The sequence below is a fragment of the Cyprinus carpio genome, chromosome A3, assembly GCF_018340385.1.
Source record: "Cyprinus carpio isolate SPL01 chromosome A3, ASM1834038v1, whole genome shotgun sequence".
In the NCBI taxonomy this organism is placed as follows: domain Eukaryota; kingdom Metazoa; phylum Chordata; class Actinopteri; order Cypriniformes; family Cyprinidae; genus Cyprinus; species Cyprinus carpio.
The window spans coordinates 27,220,102-27,243,821 of record NC_056574.1 but is presented as its reverse complement, the minus strand read 5'-3'; the positions used below and the strand labels follow the sequence as shown (position 1 = coordinate 27,243,821).

Here is a 23,720-nt window from a genome sequence, read left to right as displayed (position 1 = left end):
TGGATCATGGATGGTGTTAATTGTGTGGATAAGAACAAAAACCTTCATTTCAAAGATGAGCGAATTTATTCTGAACTACTGCATCAAAGCCAAACCAAAAAGCATTTTAATTAAAGAGGTGCTAGTTGTCTGTAATGAGAGAATGAGAATAGGTAGACTAGATTTCTCCTAAAACATATGCAGATATTGCTGACAATACTGAGAGAAATGACCCATTTATACAAGAACCATCAAACTGTCAGGCTGATGACACACAGGGCAACTTTTTGAGCAATGTTGCCGCCAACGGGCAACCAAGTGAGACACAGGGCCCACGACCCATCTAAAGTATCCATATAGAAATTTGTTAACCATTCTCAATGGGAAAGTGCCCAAACAATATTGCTCAAAAAAGTTGCCCTGTGTATCATCAGCCTCAGAGAGCTTTTAGTTTCCTCCATGCCCCTCTTGATTTATCTACAGTAAATACATTGCTTATATACAGATTTTACACAGGACAAAAAATTATTTGCTTTGTTATTGATATTGCATATGAAATGCCCATTAATGCAGTGAGTATTCAACAGACTCCTCAGGATATAGCAGTCCAAATGCTTCTGTATGTTTGCATGTAAACTCATCATGTATAAAACTTTCATGTCCTAAATGTTAACAATGAGCTGTAACTAGCAGCAGACATGCTAAACCAGAATGTTATGCAGAAATAAGTATGAAACAAATACAGATTTCAGTGACACTGGCAAAAGAAAAAAAATCCTTCAATCACAAACATCAAAAATGAGTAAACTGATGTCTCAAAATATCTGCTATTTGTGTATTAACATTTAAACATACCTTTTTTTTTTTTTTTTTTGCTACTACAGAAGATAGTAGTGCTATTCCCAGAGAAGAAGAGACATTAATTGATAAAAACCAATCAGTTGACAAATTGCGATTCCTCTAATTGAAAAGACCAGTCAGACATGGGATCCTGACTTCTCTTTACACAGAGAAGCTACACTTTAAGCTGAGATTGAATAATTATAAAGCTAATTTTTCCCCAAGAAGCTAAATTATACAGCAGTATTACTTTGTGCTGCTCATGAATGAAGCTGAAAGCACTAGCACACACTCTCACCACACGCACGACTTCCATGGCACCAGAACCCTCAAGGGCTCCCTGAGAACTTTCTCGGCTACCACTGATTGATTACTTTCAAGTCCTATCGTTTCGTTTCCTTCTTCCCTAATATTGGCATCATTCCTCTCTTCACCCATCCTCTCATCGGCTGTGCATGCCGAAGATGAGGAAGCTGAAGAAGACTGTGACCCCAACCAAAGAGATGGTGGCCGGGGCAGTGAACAGCTGGCGGTAGTTGATTCGGAAGTACCAGATGACGGCGAGCAGCACCACAAACACGGGGATCACCAGGCTTCCTGTGCTGAGAGCCAAGCCGGCCGAGCGAAACCCCCCGCTGAGCATGGAGCCCCTCCCAGCTCGAGGGCTCTCCTCTGCGGCCGCCTCACGCAGCGCCTGGGCTTGAGAGATGTGACAGTGGAGGACGCTGTTGTGGGTGATGTTGAGGGACAGGAGAGAGCGCTGAGGGTCCTGCAACAGCTGACCCTGGAAGATGAGCTTAATCTGATGTTCACGGCCAGAGAAGTACTTGCTGAGAGACACAGAGAGAGAAATCATTAACAAACAAAAGTGAGTTGCTTGTGCATTTAAGCAACACCAAATAAAGGAAGGATTTTAATGCATTTGCTTTTGGCCATTACATTTCTTATTCTTGCAGTCTCACCCTGTCTTGTGACAGATGTTATTGCATTAAGACACTAATGGTTCGATGTGGTTTAAACTTCAGTGGCAAAATGTTGATGCAACTAACTCTCTATCTGGGTGTCGTGGTCATGGGGATGGCAAAATATTGTGTCAGAAATGTAATGCATAGTGTCAAACAAAATGTATAACATTTAAAAGGTAAAAATTCAACTACTGTTAAAATGTTTGGGGTCAGTAAGATCAAAAGTGACAGTAAAGACATTTTAAATGTTACAAAAAATTCTAATAAATGCTATTGTTTGCACTTTCTATTCAAAGAAGCTTGAAATAAATGTATCACGGTTTTCACAAAAACATTAAGCAGCACAGCTGTTTTAAACAATAATAATAGTCAGAAATGTTTCTTGAGCAGCAAATCAGCATATCAGAATGATTTCTGAAGGATCATGTGACACTGAAGACTGGAGTAATGATGCTGAAAATTCAGCTTTACCATCACAGGAATAAATTTAGCAGCAGACAAATGTAAAATATATTAAAATAGAAAACATAAAAAATATTTAAATGTTAATAATATTTCAAAATATTAGTATTTTACTGTATTTCTCTATTCCTTGGTGAGCATAAGAGACTTATTTGATTTTTTTGACTTGTATATATACAGTGTGTACGGCTTCAAAAATGCCCCTTTTATTGAACTTAAAAATCAAGGTATATATTGAATATAGTAAAAAAGGCTGGAACAGTACTTTGAAAGTAATTTGAATAGTGTTTTCTTTTTTCCCCCAGATCTGTGCTAGATCTGATCTAGTCCTAGATCTGTGGCCAGTTGCATAAACTGCAAGTTCGTCATCAATTTTTTTGAAAGACTGAAAATAACTTCTTTTCCAGTTACATGGATTGGTCGAATTTGAATCCGAAAACATGAGCATTTGTGGTTAAAAATATATATATATACTTTTTTTTAAAATAAAAAATGACCAATTGTTTCGCTAGATAGGACACTTATTCCTCGGCTGGGATCATTTTTGAATGTTTTCCTTCTTTTTGACTGAAGACAGAAAGATATGAACATCTTTGATGACATGGGGGTGAATAAATTATCAGGAAGTTTTTATTCTGGAAGTGAACTAATCCTTTAAAGGGCACCTATTATGCAAAATACACTTTAACATGGTGTCTGTACATAAATATGTGTGGCAGTGTGTGAACACAACCACCCCACTACGATAAAAATCCACCCACTTATTATTTTTTAATCTCCATTAAACCAAATCAGTCTCATTAGACATGCCATTTTGATTCTCTTAGCAATGTGACGTCACAATGTTTAGGCCCTTGATACGTTTTGATACATAAACGTATCAAAAAACCCATTCTGAGACGTCCTGGTTCATTCTCATATGTGTTTCTTCTGCCGGAGTCTCTCCTTCATCTGTGTCTGACTCTGGTTCAAACATGTACGGCTGAACACCGGTTCTCTCGCTCTCAGTTATGTTGCTTCTACCAGCTGTTTATTGTTGTAGGTATGCAAAGCAGAGATGTACAGGCCAAGCCTTCTTCTGAAGACAGGGCAGGAATATGCAGCTCATTTGCATTTAGAGTGATACACACAAAAACAGCTCTTTTTTTAGACATGTCCCAAAAAAATAAATCTTCCACATCTGTGGGGTATTTTGAGCTGGAACATCACAGACACATTCTGGGGACACCCGAGACTAACATTACATCTTGTAAAAAGGGGCATAATAGGTGCCCCTTAAGTTCAATTCAGACTTTAAAGAAAGTCTTTTTCAATTTCTCCAATTCATACATAAGAGTTCACTTTAATTTTTCACTGCTTCATGTGTGTGTTGGTCTCACCTCTTCAGCAGTCCAATGGTGTCCTGTGGTCTGAGTACTGCCAGCTCCTCCGTGTCATTCAGGAACTTTAGTCTCACCGTGATACTGGTGGCCTCATCCTCCTCTTCCATCCCTTCCTCTTTCCCCTCTTCCCTTTCCTCAGCCTGAACATAGCTCACTTTCTTCCTGCCACCCTGAATATCCAGTAGCTCCTCTCCAGGCACATCCTCTCGCCCATCTGGCCGGGCCTCTCCCTCTTCCTGTTTCTCCTCCTCCGCGGGCTCTTCGTCCAGCTGCTCGCTGGGCTCTGAGCTGGGCGGGGGGCTCGAGTAGCTGTCGTGTCCCCCGAGGCCGATGAGGGAGGCGTGGGCGCCCACAGTGAGAATGGTACCCAGAATGTGATCTCCACGGTCGGCCACGTGGGTAGACAGCCAGGCAAGAACCACAGCCAGGAACAGGACAACCACGCTGCCCAAAGCTGTGGCCTCCTCCCCGAGCCCGTCAAGCACAGTTAGAGCACACACCGCCATCCCAGCCCCTCTCTACCTGCGCAGACAAGAAACAGAAAGATCAAGTCAACATTAAATATGTTCACAACCCTTTTTACTTACATCATGTGACAAATTACCAAGTGAAGCAGGATAATTTACGAGACAATTTGTTAACATTATCCAATAGCACCAAAAATGAAGGTTATTTCAGAGACAATTTTTGAATGAGACATATTTCTTTCCTCTGGAATAGAGTGGGGGGGGGGATTGCTACTTGTAAACCAAAAAAAAGGTTAACTGAAATATTTTAAAAACCTTAAACTTATAGACATTCAACAAAAACTTATAAAATGACAACACCACAACAAAATTACTTAAACTTTAACTAGAATTAAAAAGAAAATGGAAAATATAAAAATTAAAACTAATTCAAAATAGCAATAATATATATATATAATATATATATATATATATATATATATATATATATATATATATATATATATATATATATATATATATTCACAGTATCTCAACAGTTGTATTGATATTACTTAAATCTTTCATAATAAGACCAAAACTTAACAGATGTCATCTCAGTCTTAGTGACCTGCTTGAATATGTTATTTATGATAGGTAATAGCTGTCATTGATAAGGTTTAATTGTTATTGGACTTGAAGTGTGGGTTACACTGTTAGAAAGCATTACCTGTCTGGGCAGATCATCTAGCAGAACATCAGTGTGTGTGTGTGTGTGTGTGTGTGTATGGATCGCTCAGAGTGTAAAGACCCGTAACTCTGTTACCTAACATTAAGTGACACTTCTTAGCCGCATTAGACAGTAAGCCCGATGACATTACGTACTGAGTGACATATACATTTCTTGCATTAAAACTGTAATTCCCCTCTGTTAAGTTACATATTAGCTCATTAATAATATAATGTTACTAGACAGTTTATACATTTAGAGGCTCGCTAGCGGTTTCCACTAAAGCCGTGAAACCTTTAACAAACCTTCACCGTTGCACATTTAATGTCGCCAACAGGGCCTAGAATGAGCTACACTCGATATAAATAACAGAGGAGACGAAATACCGTACATAAAAATACATTAAATGAAAACGTATCTGCTTTGTTTTGTCTGTCTGCAAGGGAAGGCAGCTAATCATGTAACTTAGCGGCGATGTAGGACGACCTTGATTCACAAGTTTTAACAGAACACATGTCCTTTAAACAGATATTACAGCACATTTACCTTCTTTTACTTCAGATCATTCTGGATCGACGATGTTTTAATCCCTACACCGGTTGAACGACAAAACACTTGGCTAAGAGTAATAAACACACGTACAGTCTCACGCGCACGCGTACAGCTGACGCTCAGCGTATGGAGGTCACGTGGTGTTCGATGGAGAAACGAACCTTTTAGAAGCTTCGAATCAATTGATTCGAAGTGAATCAAAATGATTCACTGTTTCGAAGCGATCGAAACATGACACGCTGGTGACAAAAAAAACAGCTGTGTTTGTAGTTATTGTTAGATGTCTATAAATTATATATAGAAACGTATTTATATAACTAAAACTACGTTCAAGGGCAAAAATGGTTGTATCAGGCCCCTACATATACACCACATAAATGACTTAAAATTTTAGCTCCTTGTTTGGCAAATACAACTTTTATTTTGCAAATGTAGTGGTTTACAAAAATGGGATTAATGCAGATCTTACAATATAATATTATAGTATCTAAATAAAAAAAAAAAAAATAAAGAAATAAACTAGCAACCGTGAGAAATAAAGAAATTCGACTCACTCTAAACTGTAACAGAAGGACTGATAATGTAAGAATGCATACAATTTTAGGCTGGCCACTAGTGAAGGATAGGACAATTATTTCTCTGCTTTGTTTTATTAGAAATATTTCAGTGTCTAGAGTTCCTAATGTCCTGTTTTGTCAACTTTTGTATAGTAGTGCTAGTCATAATTTTAACACCAGGCATGCATCAAGAGGATTTTTTATTCTGCTTCGAAAACTAATGCAAAGCAACGGACTGCAATGTATTGAGGAATGAAAATATGGAATGATTTGCCATCGGACATTAAATAATTTTTAATAGGCAAAGAAGAAAAAGAGGTTTATATTTATTTGGATGTTTATTTGATGGATATATATTAAGTTGTTTGTTTTTTTGTTTTGAATGAATTTTAGGGTTTGTATGTTTTATTGAATTGACTTTTATTGTTGTGGATTAATGTAGTTTTTTTTTTGTTTTTGTTTTTGTTTTTTTACTTGTTGGACCCCAGGAAGAATAGCCACTACCTTGGTAGTGACTTATGGGGATCCAAATAAACAAATAAACACTGCCACAAGTCAAGTCACCTTTGTATAGCGCTTTATACAATACTGATAGCAACTTTACAGTGGCAAACAGGACAATAGTTTGTCAATAATGCAAGAGGAAAATAACAAACAGTCATTTTTCAAGTTATAGTCAGTTCATAGATGATTCAGTGATGTCATCATCCAGATTTTTTATATTTATATACATCATCAAAGTAATACATACATAAAAAACAATAATACATTCAGTTAGTGTCAAGGAGGTGCCTGGGACAATCTCATTTTCATGTCTTTGTTTATTTCATATGCGAGAACAACCATAGGCACATATTAAAGAACAACCATCCATCTATCAGTATCAATATTACGTTTGCTGTGTCTTATTTCTGTCTGTTAGGCCACTGTGGTCCTCGTAGTTCGACGCCTCTGACAGTGAAAGTCCCCAGGGCACTGCCCCATTTGGCCCGGGGCCATAATCCATCCTACTTCTATTGTCAAGAGGCAATTGTGAAAAACAGTATTCAGTTCAGCCCATTGTTTCTAGTCAGCTATTTTTAGTTTGTCTAAAAATGGAGCTCAGCGGAGCAGTCCATCATTATGCAGCAGTAGATAATCTTTCAAAGTGCTGGGGATGTTGAGCTGGACTATTGCGAAGTGACACTGTGACCCCAGGTGGCTACGGAGCGCACAGCGGCAGAGGTGCTGAAGAGAGCGCAGCTGACCGCTCATCCGTCTGACCGCATCGAAGAAAGATTTATGCTCCTGAGAATACAACAAATGTTTTTTTATTAGGATGAGATATTAGTTTCTGAATAAAAACATAAACAGAAATGGCAGGGCTTATTCAACCAAATTGCTAAATCAAAGTAAATTTACTGTATAAAACACAACTAATAATACGATATATAATATATCAGTAATATCAAAAAACAAAGTTTGGTGTCAAACATTTGTGCCTGCTTTTTAATTGCATTAGATTTTGATCCGTAAATGAAAAGTAACTGAGAACTCATGATTTCTCCTGAGCTATGTTGGGAATCCTCTGAGCATAACATTTTTGGAATGTGATATATTTTCAGACACACCTTCAGAAGTTCCTCTGGTATGTCCTCTAACCACTCGTCACACGCTGGGATGACCGGGTAGCAATTCAGCATTACCTCCAAAGTGGCAGGAGAGGGCAGGCAGAGTTTCAGCATCTGGGATGTTCACACACAGATACATAAAATAAGGATTCACACCAAAGTGTAAGTAGGACACATAGCAGTCTGCGCTTACTCTAGGGGAGGGCGGCTGTGCTCCATAGTTAAGAAGAGATCGAGCCACAACCTCTGGCTGCTGGTCTGGGTAATCCTCAATCACCTGCCAAAATACAGAGAGAAGAATTCAACCATTTGGAATAATTAAGCTTTTTTAATGTTTTTGAAAGAAGTCTCTTATGCTCACCAGTGCTGCATTTATTTGATCAAAAACACAGTAGAAACAATATTATGAAATATTATTACGATTTAAAATAATTTTCTATTTGAAATACATTTTTTCTGTGATGGCAAAACTGAATTTTCAGCAGCCATTACTTCAGTCTTCAGTGTCACATGATCCTTCAGAAAACATTCGGCAGAATTTCAAATTTTGACAATTTTCAGTTTGGGGTGAATAAAAAGTGATCTTTATATTTTGTGCTGTCTCTGTGAAAATCAACATCTACAAATAAAAATAAAAATAGCATCTTGCAAAAGTCTTAACCCTCTATCCCATCATCATCCCACCTGTAACAGGCAGTCCATGGGTGTGTACCCAGCACAGTTATCTACGTCCGCACGAGCCCCATGTTCCAGCAGCAGTTTAACTATGCGGGGGCAACAGTTTCCACAGGCATTATGCAAGGCCGTATGCTTCTTCCTCCCAGCAGTCTGTGCATCAGCCCCAGCCACTAGCAGCTTCTGGACAATACGCAGATACCGTCCTGCATCTGCAGGTCTCTCTGCCCCAGCGCAGGCTGAGTTCAAGGGCGTCTCGCCCTCTTGGCTCCGAGCTGTCACGTCCCCTCCATACGACAGGAAGAGCTCCACGTGGTCTTCGAGCCCTCTCCTGCATGCCACGTGAAGGGGGGTGAGACCTGAGTCTCGCTGGGCCACGTTCACCTGCGCACCACTGGTCACCAAGTGCTCAGCACACCTCAGGGCAGATAAGAGAGTGGTATTATTATTGAGGTACAATATAAAAAAAGTTCAATTTCATTCCAGCATGGTTTGATGTAATTTACTGTAGTATTAATCACCTTTTGTTGTAAGGAAAAAAGCTCTGACCTCATGCCTAATATTTCCTTTAGTGTTTCACAAATGAAAGACAATAATACAGGTCAGAATGACGTGAGGGTGAGTAAATGGTGACATTTTTATTTTTTGGTTGAACTATATAGTTCAAAAGTTTAGGTTTGTGAGATTTTTAATGTTTTTGAAAAAAGTCTCTTATGCTCACCGAGGCTACATGTGTTTGATTAAAAATACAGTTAAACAGTAATATTGTGAAATATATTTTAATATATTTAAAAATTTAATTTATTCCTGCGATGCAAAGCTGAATTTTCAGCATCATTACTCCAGTCTTCAGTGCCACATGATCCTTCAGAAATTATTCTAATATGCTGATTTGCTACTCAAGAAACATTTATTATTAAGGTAAACTAAGTTTAAACTAGATTTATCAATGTTTAAAACAGTTGTGCTGTTTAATGTGCTGGGTTTTTATTTTCAGGATTTTTTGGTAAATAGACAGTTCTAAAGAATGGCATTTATTTGAAATTGAATTTTTTGTAACATTATAAACAGGATTTTATGATGAACCGAACTTAAACCTTAAAAAAAAAGAACACCTTTTGTTTCCTGAAATAAAATACACCTGTGAAGCTTTTTTACTGTCTTTACTGTCACTTTTGATCAATTTAATGCATACTTGCTGAATAAAAGTATCTCTCTAAAAAAACTCACCCCTTACCTTTGAACATTTGTGTACTTTGAAAGATTTTAACTTTACTAAGTTGTGAGACCATGTTCTTTAATTAATACATTTGTTTGTTTTATTCATTACATTTTACATTTTGTTCCCTCTTGTTCCCTCTGACTGTATGCAGGCCTACTCACTGATATGTTTCTGCTGCATTGCAGAGGTGCAGCGGGGCATTGCCGTCTACAGCAAGCAGGTCTGGATCAGCCCCGTGGTCTAGGAGCAGGCGCACACAGATGTGATGGCCTCCAGAACAGGCATCATGTAAAGCTGTACGGCCGCCTGGGTCTGCATCCACCTCTGCTTCCCTAAACAGCAGCTCCTCGACACAACCAGAGTGGCCCCTGCTGGCAGCCAGACGCAGTGCAGACGTCTGCTTTACTTTTGAGACAAGAGTCCACATTCCTGCAAAAGACAGAATTCACCCAAATACACCTGATTGGATATGTTTGTGTTTGTCGTGGCTGTCTATAAGGGTCCTACCCATTTCCGGGGCCCACATCATCTCCTCATGTACTGTCTCCATCAGTGCATTCACCATGCCTGGATCTTTGAGGACTGCATACACTCTCTTCATATCTCCACACATAAAGATGTTATGAATGGCTGGGTCTCTGCACCGTACTTGTGGTGGTGGAGCACGTACTGTCTGGATTCTCTCGTTTCCATGTCGGAGTCTGGGGGCGGCGGGTAGTGGACGCCTTGTCATAGCCCTCCTGTGTGCCAGTGCCCTCCTGGCGTCCTCCCAGTCCTGCAGCTCCTGCTCCAGCCTTAAGGAGCGTAAGGAGGCAGAAGTGAAGGCAAAGGTGTCCCGGGACATCCCAACAAGAGCTTTTGTGTTTAGAAGCGTCCTAGAGTAGTATGCGTAGAACAAAAAGTATTGGCACAAAAATTGTGGCCTCGCCGCTGTAGGAGTGTTAGTAAAGCAGCATTGCACAACAGGCATAACCTTTCCCAATAAGCCATAGGAACACAGTTGAGTAAGTAAGTAAAACTCCTACCCAGCAAGATTTGTTCCTGAGTTTAAGGAACAGACTTATAAATCACATTAATAACATGCAATAACACAGTGTATATGCTCTAAAGATAAGGTCTTCCTACCTATAATGCTTTTCAAGTTCCTCCTGTTCAGGCAGCACTTCAATAAAAAATGATAAACTTGCTTAAAACATTTGTTTGGTATGTATAATGGTCAATGCTCGAAATATTTGCTATTTCTGTTAATAAAACCACCGCTGTCCCTTCAAGAACGAAGGTGCCTGTCACAAGATATTGTTGAGCTGACACATGGTGGAGCTCTGGGTATTAATAGACTAGAATGTGAGCAAACATGTTCCTGCACTAGCACGACATCGCCTGTAGGTGGCGCATCAAATTATTGTTTTGCCATATAATTTGTCCTGTGTAAAATTCAAAACAAACCATTACCTGCTGGGCCAGATAAATCTGGGGTGTCATCGTGGTTATTGAATATTCAGCACTCAATCACTGCTAACTATTTTATGAATTGACCAGAATAATATTTGCTATTTTACTGTATTAAATTTATTATAACTATACAGTTATTTGAATGCTGTTTTTGAGTTGTTGTTGTTGTTGTTTTACAAAGCCTGTGGAAAATTTAAGATGAGTGCCTTGACATGCTATTGCACTTTTGGTTTATAAGATTTTTATATTAATAAGAAACCACTGAACGTCTAAAAGTAGGCTACGTTAGGTAGCATGAATAAAATCTTGTTCTTGGGATCTTAGAAACCCTCATTTTATTTTATTTTAGTTTATAAAAAAGACTTTGTTGTTACTGACCCATTTTTTTTAAACGCTGTTTTTAATGAATGATTGTTTTTAAAGGGCAAACTAATTAAGACGTGACATGGGACACACATAATTTATAAAAATAGATTAGATAAATAACAAAAAAATAAAAATAATAATACAGTAAATAATAACAAATACATTAGGGTGCACGACTTTTAGTCGTGATTTCCCAGTTTGCATGCGGCTCAAGTCATAAATACTTGGTAAAGGCGCAATTTCTCATCTTCTGCGTCCTTACTTTCACTTTTATTTCTCATGTAAACGACGCCACGCACGAAGTCAAAGAAATTACTCTTTAGGGAAAGGGAATCCTCTACTGTAAAGGAGAACAGAGCGACCAAGTGTTGATATCGATATACACAGGTGAAGAAGAAAAAAAATACAATACATAATCATCTTTAAAAACGACAGTGTAACCACATCTCTTCTCACGAGCTCTGTTGTTAGTTACACTTCCTGTGTGCTCGAGCTCCGTACGCAGACGCTGGACAGGACTTTCATGTCCTTTTGTTTATGATTATGAGGAAGGTATAGTGACTGACAAAGCTGAAAAAGATGTTTCGATATTTATCTGCTCAAAGTACTTGTTTGGTGACGCATTAATGTAGCGCCCTTATCCACTTTTGTTTACTTAGAATCAGTGTTAATAGGTGGCGCCCGGAAGGATGGCAGAGGAAGGCCGTGCGGTGTGCGTGCACGGTTTGCCAACAGACGTGGACCATGAACGGCTCCGGGACAAACTTCTGATTCACTTCCTACGCCAGAAGAACGGAGGAGGAGAGGTCGTGTCAGTCACTATCATCGGCCGGACACCTCTGCGCGCCCTCATCACATTTGAGGAGAGCAGAGGTATTATTTACATGGTTATTATGGATGATGACTGCTATTAAACATCAGAGTAAATGGTGTAAACTGATGAATAAATGGATATTGATGAAATAGCTTTGGGAAATGTGGGAAATTGTGCCACTTTGCAACCTAAGTTGTCCTCTGGGGAAAAAAAGAATAAACGACTAATTATGTTTCAGGAAGAACAAAAAAAACTTCTGTACTATATATATATATATATATATATATATATATATATATATATATATATATATATATATATATATATATATATATATATATATATATGTGTGTGTGTGTGTGTGTGTGTGTGTGTGTTTTACACAAATAGTTGCTTTTACAGAACAAATGCTGAATAAAGTTGCATGTCCAAAAAGTTCAATATTCATATATTCTTATTATAATGTAATAATACAATCTTTCTTTCTTTCTTTCTTTCTTTCTTTTTTTTTAGAACCATACATAAATTATTGAACTGAACAGCTGATTTATTTAAGCAATAGAGTAATCCATAACATGCAAGATTACTGTCATTAAAAAAATATCTGGCACACATTACCGTAATTTAAATGCATAAATTAATAATTCATGGCTATTCATAAGCAAAACACTTAACATGGTTTTATTCACTGAAATTTTCCAACATTGTATGATACTGTATATATTTTAGTACATGGATATGTTTGCATTGCCATTTACTTTGGTATTTTTACTTTTTAGAATAAATCTTACCCCATTTCTGGTGCATACATTGAATTTCAGTGCATTTAAATGTCATTGCCAAAGTAGCTGGTAGTTGGAAAAAATCCAAAATGCACTGATTGTCAGCCAGACGGCTGGCATATACCTAATGAAGTCTCTGGCTCTTGCTAGCCGATTGGTCTGCCAAGGCAACATTTTAGTTGTGTAGTCAGTTTGCTGATAAAGTGTATATGTGGGGGGTGGCCAGGTTGTGACGGGGTATTCTTTATGTCCTGTCAAGCACTCATTCGGGTGAGTGAGTTTTCACTGTGCTTTTGTGTGTGTGTGTGTGTGTGTGTTGCAGCAGAGTCAGATAAGTGAGAATCAGTGTCTTTGGTGAGACAGAGGGAAAATGAGAATTGATACTTTTATTGACCAGCTGTTATGAAAAATTAACTTCCATCTGTGTGTGCAAACATCTTATTTGTTAGTGTGCAAACAGCTGAGCCAGTTTTTGCCTCTCAAATGAGATTGATCTTCTCTTTCTGGTTTCATTTAGTGGTCCAGACCGTACTTCGTCAACATCCTCACATTTTACAGCTGGATGGCATAAAATATGAACTCTCCCTGAGTCTCCCGAGACAAGAGTCTATGAGTCTAAATAAGGTTTGCTGACCATATAACTTATATATATATATATATATATATATATATATATATATATATATATATATATAAAAAAAAAATACAAGTTCCCTTTCCTAATCTTATCTAGTGTAGTGTTCACTTTGTTTTGTCACAGTTACACAGCTGATGATCTTGCACTCCTTCAGGTGATCCTCGATATGTCTGTGACTATGGATATCAGTCAGCTTCCTCGGGGGGCAGAGACTCTGAATATGCTGCGCAGTGAGTTTCCAGGTCTACGTACGCAACGTGGCTTATTACAGGACACGTACACCTTGCAAGGCAGCTACTCTGATTTTCAAGGTGCCTTTCCTTACATGCAGATGTTAGTTAATCGTCACCTTTCAAAGGCTGAATCTCCTAATTTTAGTGGAGACAGAGGTCAAAATCTTGAGAAGAGGGAAGAGCTTGCAAGTGTAAAGAAATGGGCCAGCTTCACATCGCAGTCACCAGGAGATGTCAGCTCTATATCCACGGCAGGTTTAGGACATTACGGACTGCAAGATAACAATGAAGCTCTCACTGAACGCAGTACTCGGACTAAGAAAAGCAAAATGGAGGAGGGGGCAGAGTGCAGGATAGATGACGGTAATTTGGAAGATCTTTCAATCATCATGGAAGCTGATGCGTTTGCATACCTGCAGAACATTAAGGAGTACAAGCAGATACTGTGTCTTCATGGAGTGCAAGTGGTTCATGTTACATCCGAGGGGGTCACCACCCTGTACCTACAGTCAGATGTCCTGACCGGGTCAGGGGTTAAACAGAACATGCGTCAAGCCCATAAGGAGCTGAGCCAGCTTTACCAACAGTTAGAGGGTTGTCTGAGAAAAGACCAGATTCAAAAGAGTGACCTTTACATGCCAGACGGACTGACTTCAGCATTAAAAAAGGTGCAGTTAGTACTGCCTAATGTTCTGCTTAGCTATGACCAGCATAGCATTTATATAGTTGGAGAGAAAAGTGAGGTATCTCAGGCCAAACAAATGCTACTGCTTGGGAGGGATGAAGACGTGATGCAGAACTTGACAGAAGTGCCACCATCCTCTTCCAGTTCTCCATCCCTTGAATCCTTGGAGAGAGAGCAACAGGTTAAGAGAAAAAGTGAAGTACGCACTTCAGTGCCCCCTAAACTGTTCGGCTCTAGCACTGAACGAAAAGGGGAGGTTGGGAATACAAAAGAATACAAACTAGCAGCACGGTTTAAGAGCTCTGGGCTAGGAGAGATGGGTGGAGACGTAAGGAGTTTTACGGCTAAAATGGACATGCTAGACCCAACACCACCCATTAGGTCTCCATTTGGCACTGCAGGCATACTCAGTAATGAACTGACAGGGGAAGGAACTGAAACATTTAGGATGACAAGACCAAGCTGTAGAGGAGAGGATGTCCTGTTTAAAAACCAAGACCCGCTATTTGTGAATACATTTGGTGGAACCACCTTCAACACATCCAAAGCCAAACCAACTACTCCCGCTGGACTCACTTCAACACTGACCCCAGGAGTCAAAGTTTCAGTAAACACAAGTGTGAATGCTCTATCAGCCAGTAATGCTGAAGTGAAGACAGCTGCTCCCTCCTCAACATCGCTGCCCATTTCCAAATCCCCCTTAAGAAGAGCCAATAGTTTCTCAGTTCAGCCACAGCTAAAAGATCAGGTGAAAAATATCCAGATTACAGCTAAGCCAGTGATTAGTGCATATGCCCATCAAAGAGCAAGATCCAATAGCCTCAGTGGCGGAAAACCCAATGACGATTGCCAGATTACAGTAGAAGCAGAACTTACTGTGTCTTTTCTGATGTGGTGCTACATAAAGGAGGTCTACTGCAACCAACTGGACTCCATGAAATCTGGCTTGCAAATGACTGAGAAACAAGCAGGCAAAAGTGAGATGAGTGTGACACTGAAGGGCACAGATTCATCAAAGGTTGGAGAAAGTCATCGCCAGCTTCAGAATCTAGTGGCTTCGGTAGCCAGTGACTTTTGCATTCATGAGTTAAGTTTGACAGGGCTTGGCAGAGTTGAAAACGATAAACTGTTTGAAACCTGCTGCTTGAATGTGCAGTCACGTTTTCGCAAAGTCATCTTATACACCATGAAGAACAGCATTTACTTGCTTGGCCCAAAACTGCACTGCTCACAAGCCAGTGATATATTTAAGGAAGTATATGCTGGGCAGAAGTCTCCTTCCTTATCACAGATGAAGACCTTGCAGGAGGGTATAGATCAGGGACCAGCCAAGTCTTCCTTGGGCATATTTTCAACAAAAGCTGATCACTCTAAGTCTGAACAACGTCTAAATGAGTTTTCTTTTCAGGATACAAGTCAAGTGGTTCAGTCTAACAGCAGTTGCGCAAGTGGAGGTCAATCAGTCAAACCAAAAACGGCTACTTTGGAAAGGTTGGAAAACCCTAGATATACTAAGGATGAATTAAGCAAGACAAATGCACTAAGCCTATTTGCTAAACCCAGAGAAGACACACCAAGACAAAAAACTTCTTTTCCACTTGAAGCACACAAAAAACAAGATACCTCAATGACTTTGAAACAGACCAACCTACTGTCACATACCGCTTCAGAGCAATGCATGTGCGGAGCAAATAATGCAACTGTGAAACAGACCACATGTGGTATCTTCCATTGTTCTGACTGTCTACAGCTACATAAATACTGCCAAGTGTGTAAAAAAGAGGCGACGGACACTCAGAAGAAGGTGCTAGGGGATCCAGTTCAAAGTTGTAGCTTCAAAGATACACAGCAGGAATATCAGACTCGAGAGCAGCATTCAGGACAAGAGGACAGCAAAGTACATAAGGGCATCCAAGGCACTATGACATGTGTGGAGATGACTATGAGTCTTCCAAGCTATAACAAATACACAACGGCCAAGATCACATACTGCATACCTGATGGCATACAGGGGGTATTATACAGTTTATTAATTAAAGCATCTAAGTCATATTGCTTAATATTGTGCAAAATATTACTATTATATAATATCGACTTGTAATTTCCTTGTCTTATACATATTTTCTAGGACAAGGATCCCTGTCCTGGGTCACCATTCGAGGGTGGTCAATTTGTGGCTTATCTGCCACTCGACCCAAAGGGACGGAGTTTATTGCCATGCCTGGAAAGGGCATTTAAACAAGGCCTAACATTTACTGTTAGTTCAAGCAAGAAGGCTAGCGGTGATGCAAAAGTAACGTGGGGCAGGATCCCCCACAAGACCAAGGTGGATGGAGGGAAGAGTGGGTGAGTCCAGATGCTAAGCTGAACAAACGCTAAGCTTGCAAAGATAATTATGCCATGGCTGGTGGCATAGACATGTTAATGTATGATTTCTATGATTTTAGAGAGCACTAATTATCTTATTATTCCGTATGTTTTTCTAACACTTTTAATAATGATTTTAGCATGATGTGTTGATAGTTAGCTTAACCACAGGGGGTTTTGCCCCAACTACAGTGTCCACAAACTAGGATCTAGGCACAAACTAGTCCTTCAAAACATGTGCTGTCACTCAGACATTGCCAGTTGAGGTGTCTTGCTTTTATCTATTTTTTATTTTTTTTAATTCCATTTATATTTCTGAATTTAAATTAAGGTTTACAAAAAAGGAATCCGAATTGTAATTTGAATTTGATGAGGAAGTTGAATTAAATTCAAATAGATTCATAGAACTTTAACATTTTAGCTGTCCTTTAACTGTCATTTTCTTAACAACAAAACAATCCAAATAGTGGCATGACAACCTTAGTGAAGAAAAATATGCTAAAATGTATTTGAAATACATTTTGTGGTAAGTATACTACAAATGCATGTACATATTTATGTGCTGAATAAAATACCCTGCAGTTGTACTTTTGGTATACTAAACTGGTATACTTCAATTCTGCTGAATTGGAATAACTCATTTTGGCCTTAATTTTGCAGAAGTAGTGCTGAGGTCAAACTAAAGTTATATTTGATTGTGCTAAAGTGGAACAACTGTGTATATATGTATATATATATATATATATATATATATATATATATATATATATATATATATATATATATATCCTTATTAATAGTGATATTAAAACACATTTTAGGCATAATATTAAGATATGTGCATTGTGCACTAAAGAAATTCTCCAAATAAAGTTTAATTATAATTTTATATCAGTAAGTTTTAAGTGATATGTCAATAAATATGTTAATGGATTTGAAGTATACTTAGTTTGAAATAAATGTATTTTAAATAAATTATGGCATACTTTTTTTTTTAAGGGAAAACCTTGTAAGCAAGTTTTAAAAATGTTTAAAAAAAAAACTGTAGGCCAAAAGAGATAAATCACCATTTAGTTTATCATATTTAATAAGTGTGGACTAGGAGAAAGAAAGCTTAATTTCTTAGAATGCATTAATTTAACTTTTTGTGTGAATGTGAAATATTTTTTTTGTGTGCAGCAAAGGATATCCAGACTCTACATACCTTACTCGCTTGTGTGAGGAACTGGTGGCTCATGGGATTGAAGGAGTGCCTGCAATTAGTCAAGATCAAGTCAAATCCTGACCTTCAGAATAAATAACACAAATCATTAAGACTGCAAATAATTAGTAAACTGTGTATTACTTTTTATGTATTTCCTTCCTAGAAATGTAAATCAAATAGCAATCAATGTAAATCAGGATCTAAATAATACTGATTGTAAAAGATTACTTTATCTTTTTAAATTTTTATGCAGTATTTTTGTAGTGTTAACAGTTATTTGCTTTTTTTGTACTTTTATACTCATTTTAGAGTGCCTTTGTCATTCTATCATGTTTTTTTTTATCTTTATCGATGTATAGTGTCAGAAATGCTCAATGTAATGCTCTGTGTATTCTGAATCAGTTGAGTATGATTAAACAATGATCTTGTTTTAGAGGTTGTGTCTTTTTTAGTCACTTTGTAACTAAATTCAGCCTTCTTTAGCCCAGCACATCTCTGATCTGTCAAATTGTTTCATTTACTCAGACTTTTATGTGTGGTGTGAATATAGAATCTGTGTATTATTTTGTTGTAAAACCATAAGGAAGGTGCATCATAATATACAGTATAAAAGATTTTGGGTAAGCAGTAGGCAGCTCACTAGATTTTTTTTTTTTTTAATGCCCTATAGCCACAATGCAACAGACAGAAACCTTACAAATACAGTAAATGTTCAGCATTTGTTTAAAACAAACTATCGATATTGGGTCATAACATATTGAACATTATCAGTTTGTACCCTCTGGGATGTTATTTTCCCTGCATCTCTACTCGACACCCAGCCAGCACAGATCCGACCCCCACCGTCCTCTGCTTTCAGAGCAGAAAACCTGCCTTTGGCAGTATTCCTGGTCTCTCCACTGCTTTGTCTTCATCAAAACAGCTGAGCTGAGAGATCTGCTGCTGCAAGAGCAACTCTGCAGTCCTGCAACGATTCCCTGCGGACAGAGTTTCTGCATGGCCTGCATCAGCAGCTGCTAGCAGCACAAAACAAGAACTTTCTCCAAGTCCTGTCGTTGTGTATGGTTAATATAGTAGATAACGTTATTTGTGGAGAACTGATGGTAATTTGTCACATGCTGTTTGATATTGTTACTATAAATTGAAGATGTTAATGATTTAAAAATATAGCTACAACATTATTTTTATAAATTCTTATTGATTTTATGTAAAGAGCACTCAATTACATAGTGTAAAACTGAAATATGTTTGCACCAACTCTGTAATTTTACTTCTAAGCAAATAGTTAATAGTGAGAATATATGGATGATAATAATAATAAATGTTTCTTGAACATCAAATCAGCATATTAGAATGATTTCTGAAGGATTATGTGACACTGAAGACTGGAGTAATGATGCTGAAAATTCAGCCTTGCCACCACAGGAATGAATAACATTTTAAAATACATTATTTTTTTAATATTACTGTTTTAATTATTTTAGACTAAATAAAAGCATCCGTGGTAAACAAGACATTTCTAGCAAAAACCTTTTCAAAATCTTACTGACCCCAAAATTTTTAACAATAGTCTTAAAAAACATTTAATGAGGCTAATCTTTAACATTTTTGTTGTTGTGTGCATATATTATACATTAAGCGGCAAGCACAAGAACAAGGGTGACAACCGTAAAGAAGCTCAAAAACAAGTTAGTTTTGACTGCAAAAAAACTCGAAAAACGTCAATATGTGTCCAGAAATGGAGGATTTGTGCTGCAGGGCCCACCTGAGATATCATAACAATGACTATCCCAGAGAAAAGCAAAGTTATTTTGTAAATGGGGAACCTAAAGGAAGTATTTGTTTGCGGCACAACAGGCTACTGGAGTTTTATTGTCGGACAGACCAACGGTTCATCTGTCCACTGTGTCTTAATGAAGCCCACCCAGGACATGAAGCGTTTTCAATGGCACCTCAGAAGACGAAAAATCTAGAGTGCAGCACGACTCTAGAGAAACAAGAGCACAGGAGTAAAGACAAAACAACTGGGCATGGTAGGGGACAGAGTAATTAGAGGGCTCATGGAATTGGGCATAGACACGGACACAGGAGCGGACAGACCCGGGGCTCACATGCTAAAAGAGGGCATGAAACACACAGGCATAAAAGTAGTGGACACAGGGGAAATTTGCATGGGCACAGTCATGGTGCCGGACACCGAAAGAGACAACTGGGTATCATGGTCATGACAGGAACTGGCACTATAAGAACCTCTGCAGATAACATTAGTGTGTTTTGAACCTTGATTTTGAGCACAGTGTTACAGATGCCACGTTGTTTTCTAGAGGAATGTTGCTTCTACTAGATTCAAGCATCGACTTGAAAGCTCACGTCATTTCTTTTGTGAGTTACAGCAACCCATTTCAGGATACATTTAATGTTTATTCTATTATATTACTGAATAGTATTGATTAGCATGATTGTTTGATGTTGTTTGTTATTTTCAACAGTTCAGTGTTGGGTGTAACAATTATGGTTCAACTGCAAGAAAAACCCTGACACACTTAAAATAACTTGTACATATAGATTACATCTTACTAATGTGAAAAACAACCTATTTTGAAGAGTTAAGATGTTTCCTTAATGTGGTATCAGATGTTTCTTACCCAATCAGTAAACATGAATGAATGAATGAATGAATGCATACATATTAATTAAAAGAAAAAAAAAATTATTTGTTGTGTATAATAGATCTTGCGTTTTTTTCCCCCTCAAGGATTAATGTAATACCACACTGGAAAACATAAATATTAAAATGATATCCCAGTGAGAACATGTGTTGTGAAGGACAGAACACTGTGGGTTGTAAAAAACATTTGAAAAGCAGATCAGATTTGATTATGCTACTCTTTTGACATTACCTCAGTTCAGATTGAAATAAAATTCCCTTCCATAAACCTAAATAATGTGTATCTCTCTATAGGCATGTATGGCTGAAGCATGTTTAATAACGACTCTGTAAACACCTCTTTTAGTTATGCTCTTTAATTAGTCCTGGAAAACATGTAAGGCAAAATGGTCACATCACACACAGAAGCGTTATGAACTCTACGGTCCTCATGACCACACGCAGTCCAACCAACCCAGAGTCAAGCACAGAAACAGCAGCACTTCAGATTCTCAAAAATTAAATGAAGAAAGTTTTGATGGAGGGTTTCGAGAAACAAACAACAACAACACAAACAACCCATGGTGCTTCTCTGACGTGTGTGGAGGGGGAAGGAGCATTAATGCCGACGGATGGGGCGGGGTTTGAATTTAGAACCAATCAGTGAACAGGAATGCAAGCTGGTGCCTCTGATTGGCTCTTCAGTCAAAAAGCCAAGCAGGAAAGTTGGAACTGTAATTCACAGAGTGCAAACGGAGCCTTTCGTGACTCAAGATCTTTCTTAAAAGTCTGCAAAGTCACCATGCATCTTTATTAGCACAAGTATGCATCTGAATGTACATAAAAAGTGCATCAAGATGTGTGCAGTGTAGATTTGCAAGACAAAGATAGACCTGTTATGCTAAGCATGTGTGGGAAACAGTCCACAATGACTCGCTGTTTCTCGTATGTGCCAGACAAAGAGAAGGCAAATACATCTGCCGTATAAATTCAGAGCTAAAACCCTTTCAAAGCTTCATTTCATTAGTGGTTTCATTGATGCATAAATTAATAAATACATTCCACTGTAGGCACACCAAACTGCACTACGTTTGTGTATCTAATATTGTAAATAAAGTCTAGGCATGTTGCGATTTAGCGCTGGTTAAGGTTGCATTTGCAGCAGGAATTCTGCTCTCCGCAAACCTGAGGGGCATTTCCTGTTCTGGGAAAGCTATTGGATTGAGAGACTGAGGAAGGAAGCAGCTTGGCTCGACCCGAGCCTCTCTCTGGCTCCCAGTCGCACAATTCCATTTCCACGAGAGACACTCACACCTGCAGCTGAGCTCATTGTGGAGCCGTTGTGAGCTCCAAAAAAAAGCAAGAGGAAGAATACTCCAAACCATCATGCTGTAACAATGTCTAAACCTTGAGAGATTTAAAGGGAGCATTTCCAGCCCAGATGTCATTGTTTTTGGGTGTGGGTGCTCTGAATGGTCTCTGAAAGGACCCAGCGGTGCTTAACGTTAGCCAATGCAGACAGAACTAGGGAGGAAACCAAACCGACAGCCGCTCTGATGTCATAAGCAGCCGAGATGAGTTCCAGAACCGGAATGTCACTGCTGGATCATCTGGAAATGAAAACACAGCAGGGTTTGCTTTTGAACGGGGCTCTAGGACTAGATGTTAAAAGCATAGTTCACTCAAAAATGAAAATTCTATGATTATTTACTCACCTTTATGTCATTCCAAACCTGTATGACTCTTTCTTTTGCACAAAAAGAATATATTTTGAAGAATATTGGTAACAAAACTGTTTTGGTTACCATTGAATTCCAATGCATGGAGAAAAATATCTTCTTTTATGCTTCACAGATAGATAAAGGAAGTCACACAGATTTGAAATGAAAATTTTAATTTTTAGGTGAACTATCCTTTTAGGATCGCGATTAATTTCTGTACATTCACTGAGAAACAACTTTGCAAACTACACAGACATGAATCATTTTTTCTTTCTGACTGCTGCTGGATCTTTTTTTTTTGGGGTTACCTCTGGTCATAGGTTGGAAAATACGTGTAATTTCCAACGAACACCTACATGATACACAAAAGTGCATCCGTAAACAACAGAACACCTGATCTGGGGGGTTTCAGATCAGTGGGAATGAGATTCCAGCCTATCAGGACAGCAGAGCTGAGACGGCCTTGGGGACAAACTACTGTCTACGTGCGTGTATATGCATTCGTCTGTAAACATGCGTGGAGGCAATCTGGTGTTGGTCTACGACTGAAGCACAGTGAGAACAAGAGGTTTTGCATGGATTCGAACAGTAGCGGAAAACAAAAAAAGCCGGAAATCAGTCAGCACCAATAATATTCAGGGCGAAGTCGACCACACACGACAGGAGCGAATTCAGAATCTCAAGATCTTTTACTGGTCATTTTGACAAAACCACAGACGGTTAGGTTTTTTTTCTTCACCTTTCATTCTTTGCTTTTTTTTTTCTTCTTCAGTACAGTAAGCACAGTTATAGCAAAGGTCATGCCTTCAAGAAAAAGTTTGGCACACTCGGTCAGGACCAACGAAATCACACGATTCATCACATTTTAGAGGAACTGCAGCTAAGCCTTTTGAACTCAAACTACTGAAATGAAGACCACAAAAACAAACAAACATACAAAAAAAAGATTCAAACAAAATACAAAAAGGACGGATATTTTTCACTGAAGTGTTAGTTAGAGTCACCATCCAAAGGAACACGGGGTAGAGAACTAGCGGAACACAACAAGAAACTGAAACTCAGTCCCTCAGATCCAGAGCTAAAAACCAGATTGGGATTCAGAGAGTTGAAACACGGTGACTCTTCAGACTAGTTTGACTGTTCCACACCCACCCCAGTGCATTCTGGGCCTGAACGGTTATCTGCACTCATAGTGATTATGTTAACACGAGCATGCATCAAACAATGTGGCTTTCTGAGCATCTCCATGCATGTTCAAACACTTGTTTCTTGGTTTAAGAGGCGCATAAAGAGTGAGTGTGTTGGTGGGAGAACGAGAATGTGACTGAAACGGAAGGTCTGAGTGAAAACCCGGATGGGATTCAGAGATATGGTGGATCAGGTGTGGAACCG

General features: G+C 38.6%; 4 protein-coding genes across 8 annotated transcripts in view; 1 reads left to right on the top strand and 3 right to left on the bottom strand.

Annotated features, from left to right (window-relative positions):
- Positions 1–47: 47 nt before the first annotated feature.
- LOC109051369 (transmembrane and ubiquitin-like domain-containing protein 2) lies at positions 48–5,504 on the bottom strand. The gene is made up of 3 exons (XM_019068925.2): positions 5,351–5,504; positions 3,626–4,150; positions 48–1,649 (listed from the first exon to the last, which is right to left on the bottom strand). Exons 2-3 carry the CDS (start codon positions 4,132–4,134, stop codon positions 1,262–1,264), a joined length of 897 nt encoding a protein of 298 aa, XP_018924470.2. The 5' UTR covers positions 4,135–4,150; positions 5,351–5,504; the 3' UTR covers positions 48–1,261.
- Positions 5,505–6,472: 968 nt separating this feature from the next.
- On the bottom strand, positions 6,473–11,460 carry LOC109051241 (ankyrin repeat and SOCS box protein 16-like). 4 transcript variants are annotated; one of them, XM_042727402.1, is made up of 6 exons: positions 10,546–11,460; positions 9,928–10,295; positions 9,582–9,849; positions 8,208–8,616; positions 7,717–7,800; positions 6,473–7,637 (listed from the first exon to the last, which is right to left on the bottom strand). In XM_042727402.1, the coding sequence occupies exons 2-6, from the start codon at positions 10,262–10,264 to the stop codon at positions 7,329–7,331; spliced, it is 1,407 nt and encodes a 468-aa protein (XP_042583336.1). In that variant the 5' UTR covers positions 10,265–10,295; positions 10,546–11,460; the 3' UTR covers positions 6,473–7,328. The 4 variants fall into 4 exon arrangements, with proteins under 4 accessions (XP_042583336.1, XP_042583346.1, XP_018924344.2 ...); XM_042727412.1 differs by having other exon boundaries at positions 9,928–10,214; XM_019068799.2 differs by lacking the exon at positions 10,546–11,460 and having other exon boundaries at positions 6,473–7,200; positions 7,524–7,637; positions 9,928–10,537.
- Positions 11,461–11,495: 35 nt separating this feature from the next.
- On the top strand, positions 11,496–18,393 carry LOC109051272. 2 transcript variants are annotated; one of them, XM_042727384.1, is made up of 6 exons: positions 11,496–11,625; positions 11,898–12,111; positions 13,352–13,458; positions 13,626–16,403; positions 16,518–16,735; positions 17,936–18,393. In XM_042727384.1, the coding sequence occupies exons 2-6, from the start codon at positions 11,928–11,930 to the stop codon at positions 18,039–18,041; spliced, it is 3,393 nt and encodes a 1,130-aa protein (XP_042583318.1). In that variant the 5' UTR covers positions 11,496–11,625; positions 11,898–11,927; the 3' UTR covers positions 18,042–18,393. The 2 variants fall into 2 exon arrangements, with proteins under 2 accessions (XP_042583318.1, XP_042583310.1); XM_042727376.1 differs by having other exon boundaries at positions 11,524–11,790.
- Positions 18,394–20,968: 2,575 nt separating this feature from the next.
- LOC109051496 (synaptic vesicle membrane protein VAT-1 homolog) overlaps positions 20,969–23,720 on the bottom strand; it is a 26,606-nt gene continuing 23,854 nt past the window's right edge. Inside the window, exon 6 of the mRNA XM_042727428.1 lies at positions 20,969–23,720. This exon is cut by the window's right edge and continues 2,330 nt beyond it. The gene's annotated coding sequence lies outside the window, so the exon portion shown is untranslated.

Excerpts from the sequence above, each read along its gene's own strand:
- LOC109051369 (XM_019068925.2), bottom strand. The coding sequence starts at position 4,134 with ATGGCGGTGTGTGCTCTAACTGTGCTTGACGGGCTCGGGGAGGAGGCC. Across the intron at positions 1,650-3,625 it reads ACCATTGGACTGCTGAAGAG|CAAGTACTTCTCTGGCCGTG; the intron begins GTGAGACCAACA and ends TGTGTCTCTCAG.
- LOC109051241 (XM_042727394.1), bottom strand. The coding sequence starts at position 10,390 with ATGCCTGTTGTGCAATGCTGCTTTACTAACACTCCTACAGCGGCGAGG. Across the intron at positions 8,617-9,581 it reads AATGCAGCAGAAACATATCA|GTGTGCTGAGCACTTGGTGA; the intron begins GTGAGTAGGCCT and ends ATCTGCCCTGAG. Across the intron at positions 7,638-7,716 it reads CACAGCCGCCCTCCCCTAGA|ATGCTGAAACTCTGCCTGCC; the intron begins GTAAGCGCAGAC and ends TGAACATCCCAG.
- LOC109051272 (XM_042727384.1), top strand. The coding sequence starts at position 11,928 with ATGGCAGAGGAAGGCCGTGCGGTGTGCGTGCACGGTTTGCCAACAGAC. Across the intron at positions 12,112-13,351 it reads CACATTTGAGGAGAGCAGAG|TGGTCCAGACCGTACTTCGT; the intron begins GTATTATTTACA and ends GGTTTCATTTAG. Across the intron at positions 16,736-17,935 it reads GTGGATGGAGGGAAGAGTGG|CAAAGGATATCCAGACTCTA; the intron begins GTGAGTCCAGAT and ends TTTTGTGTGCAG.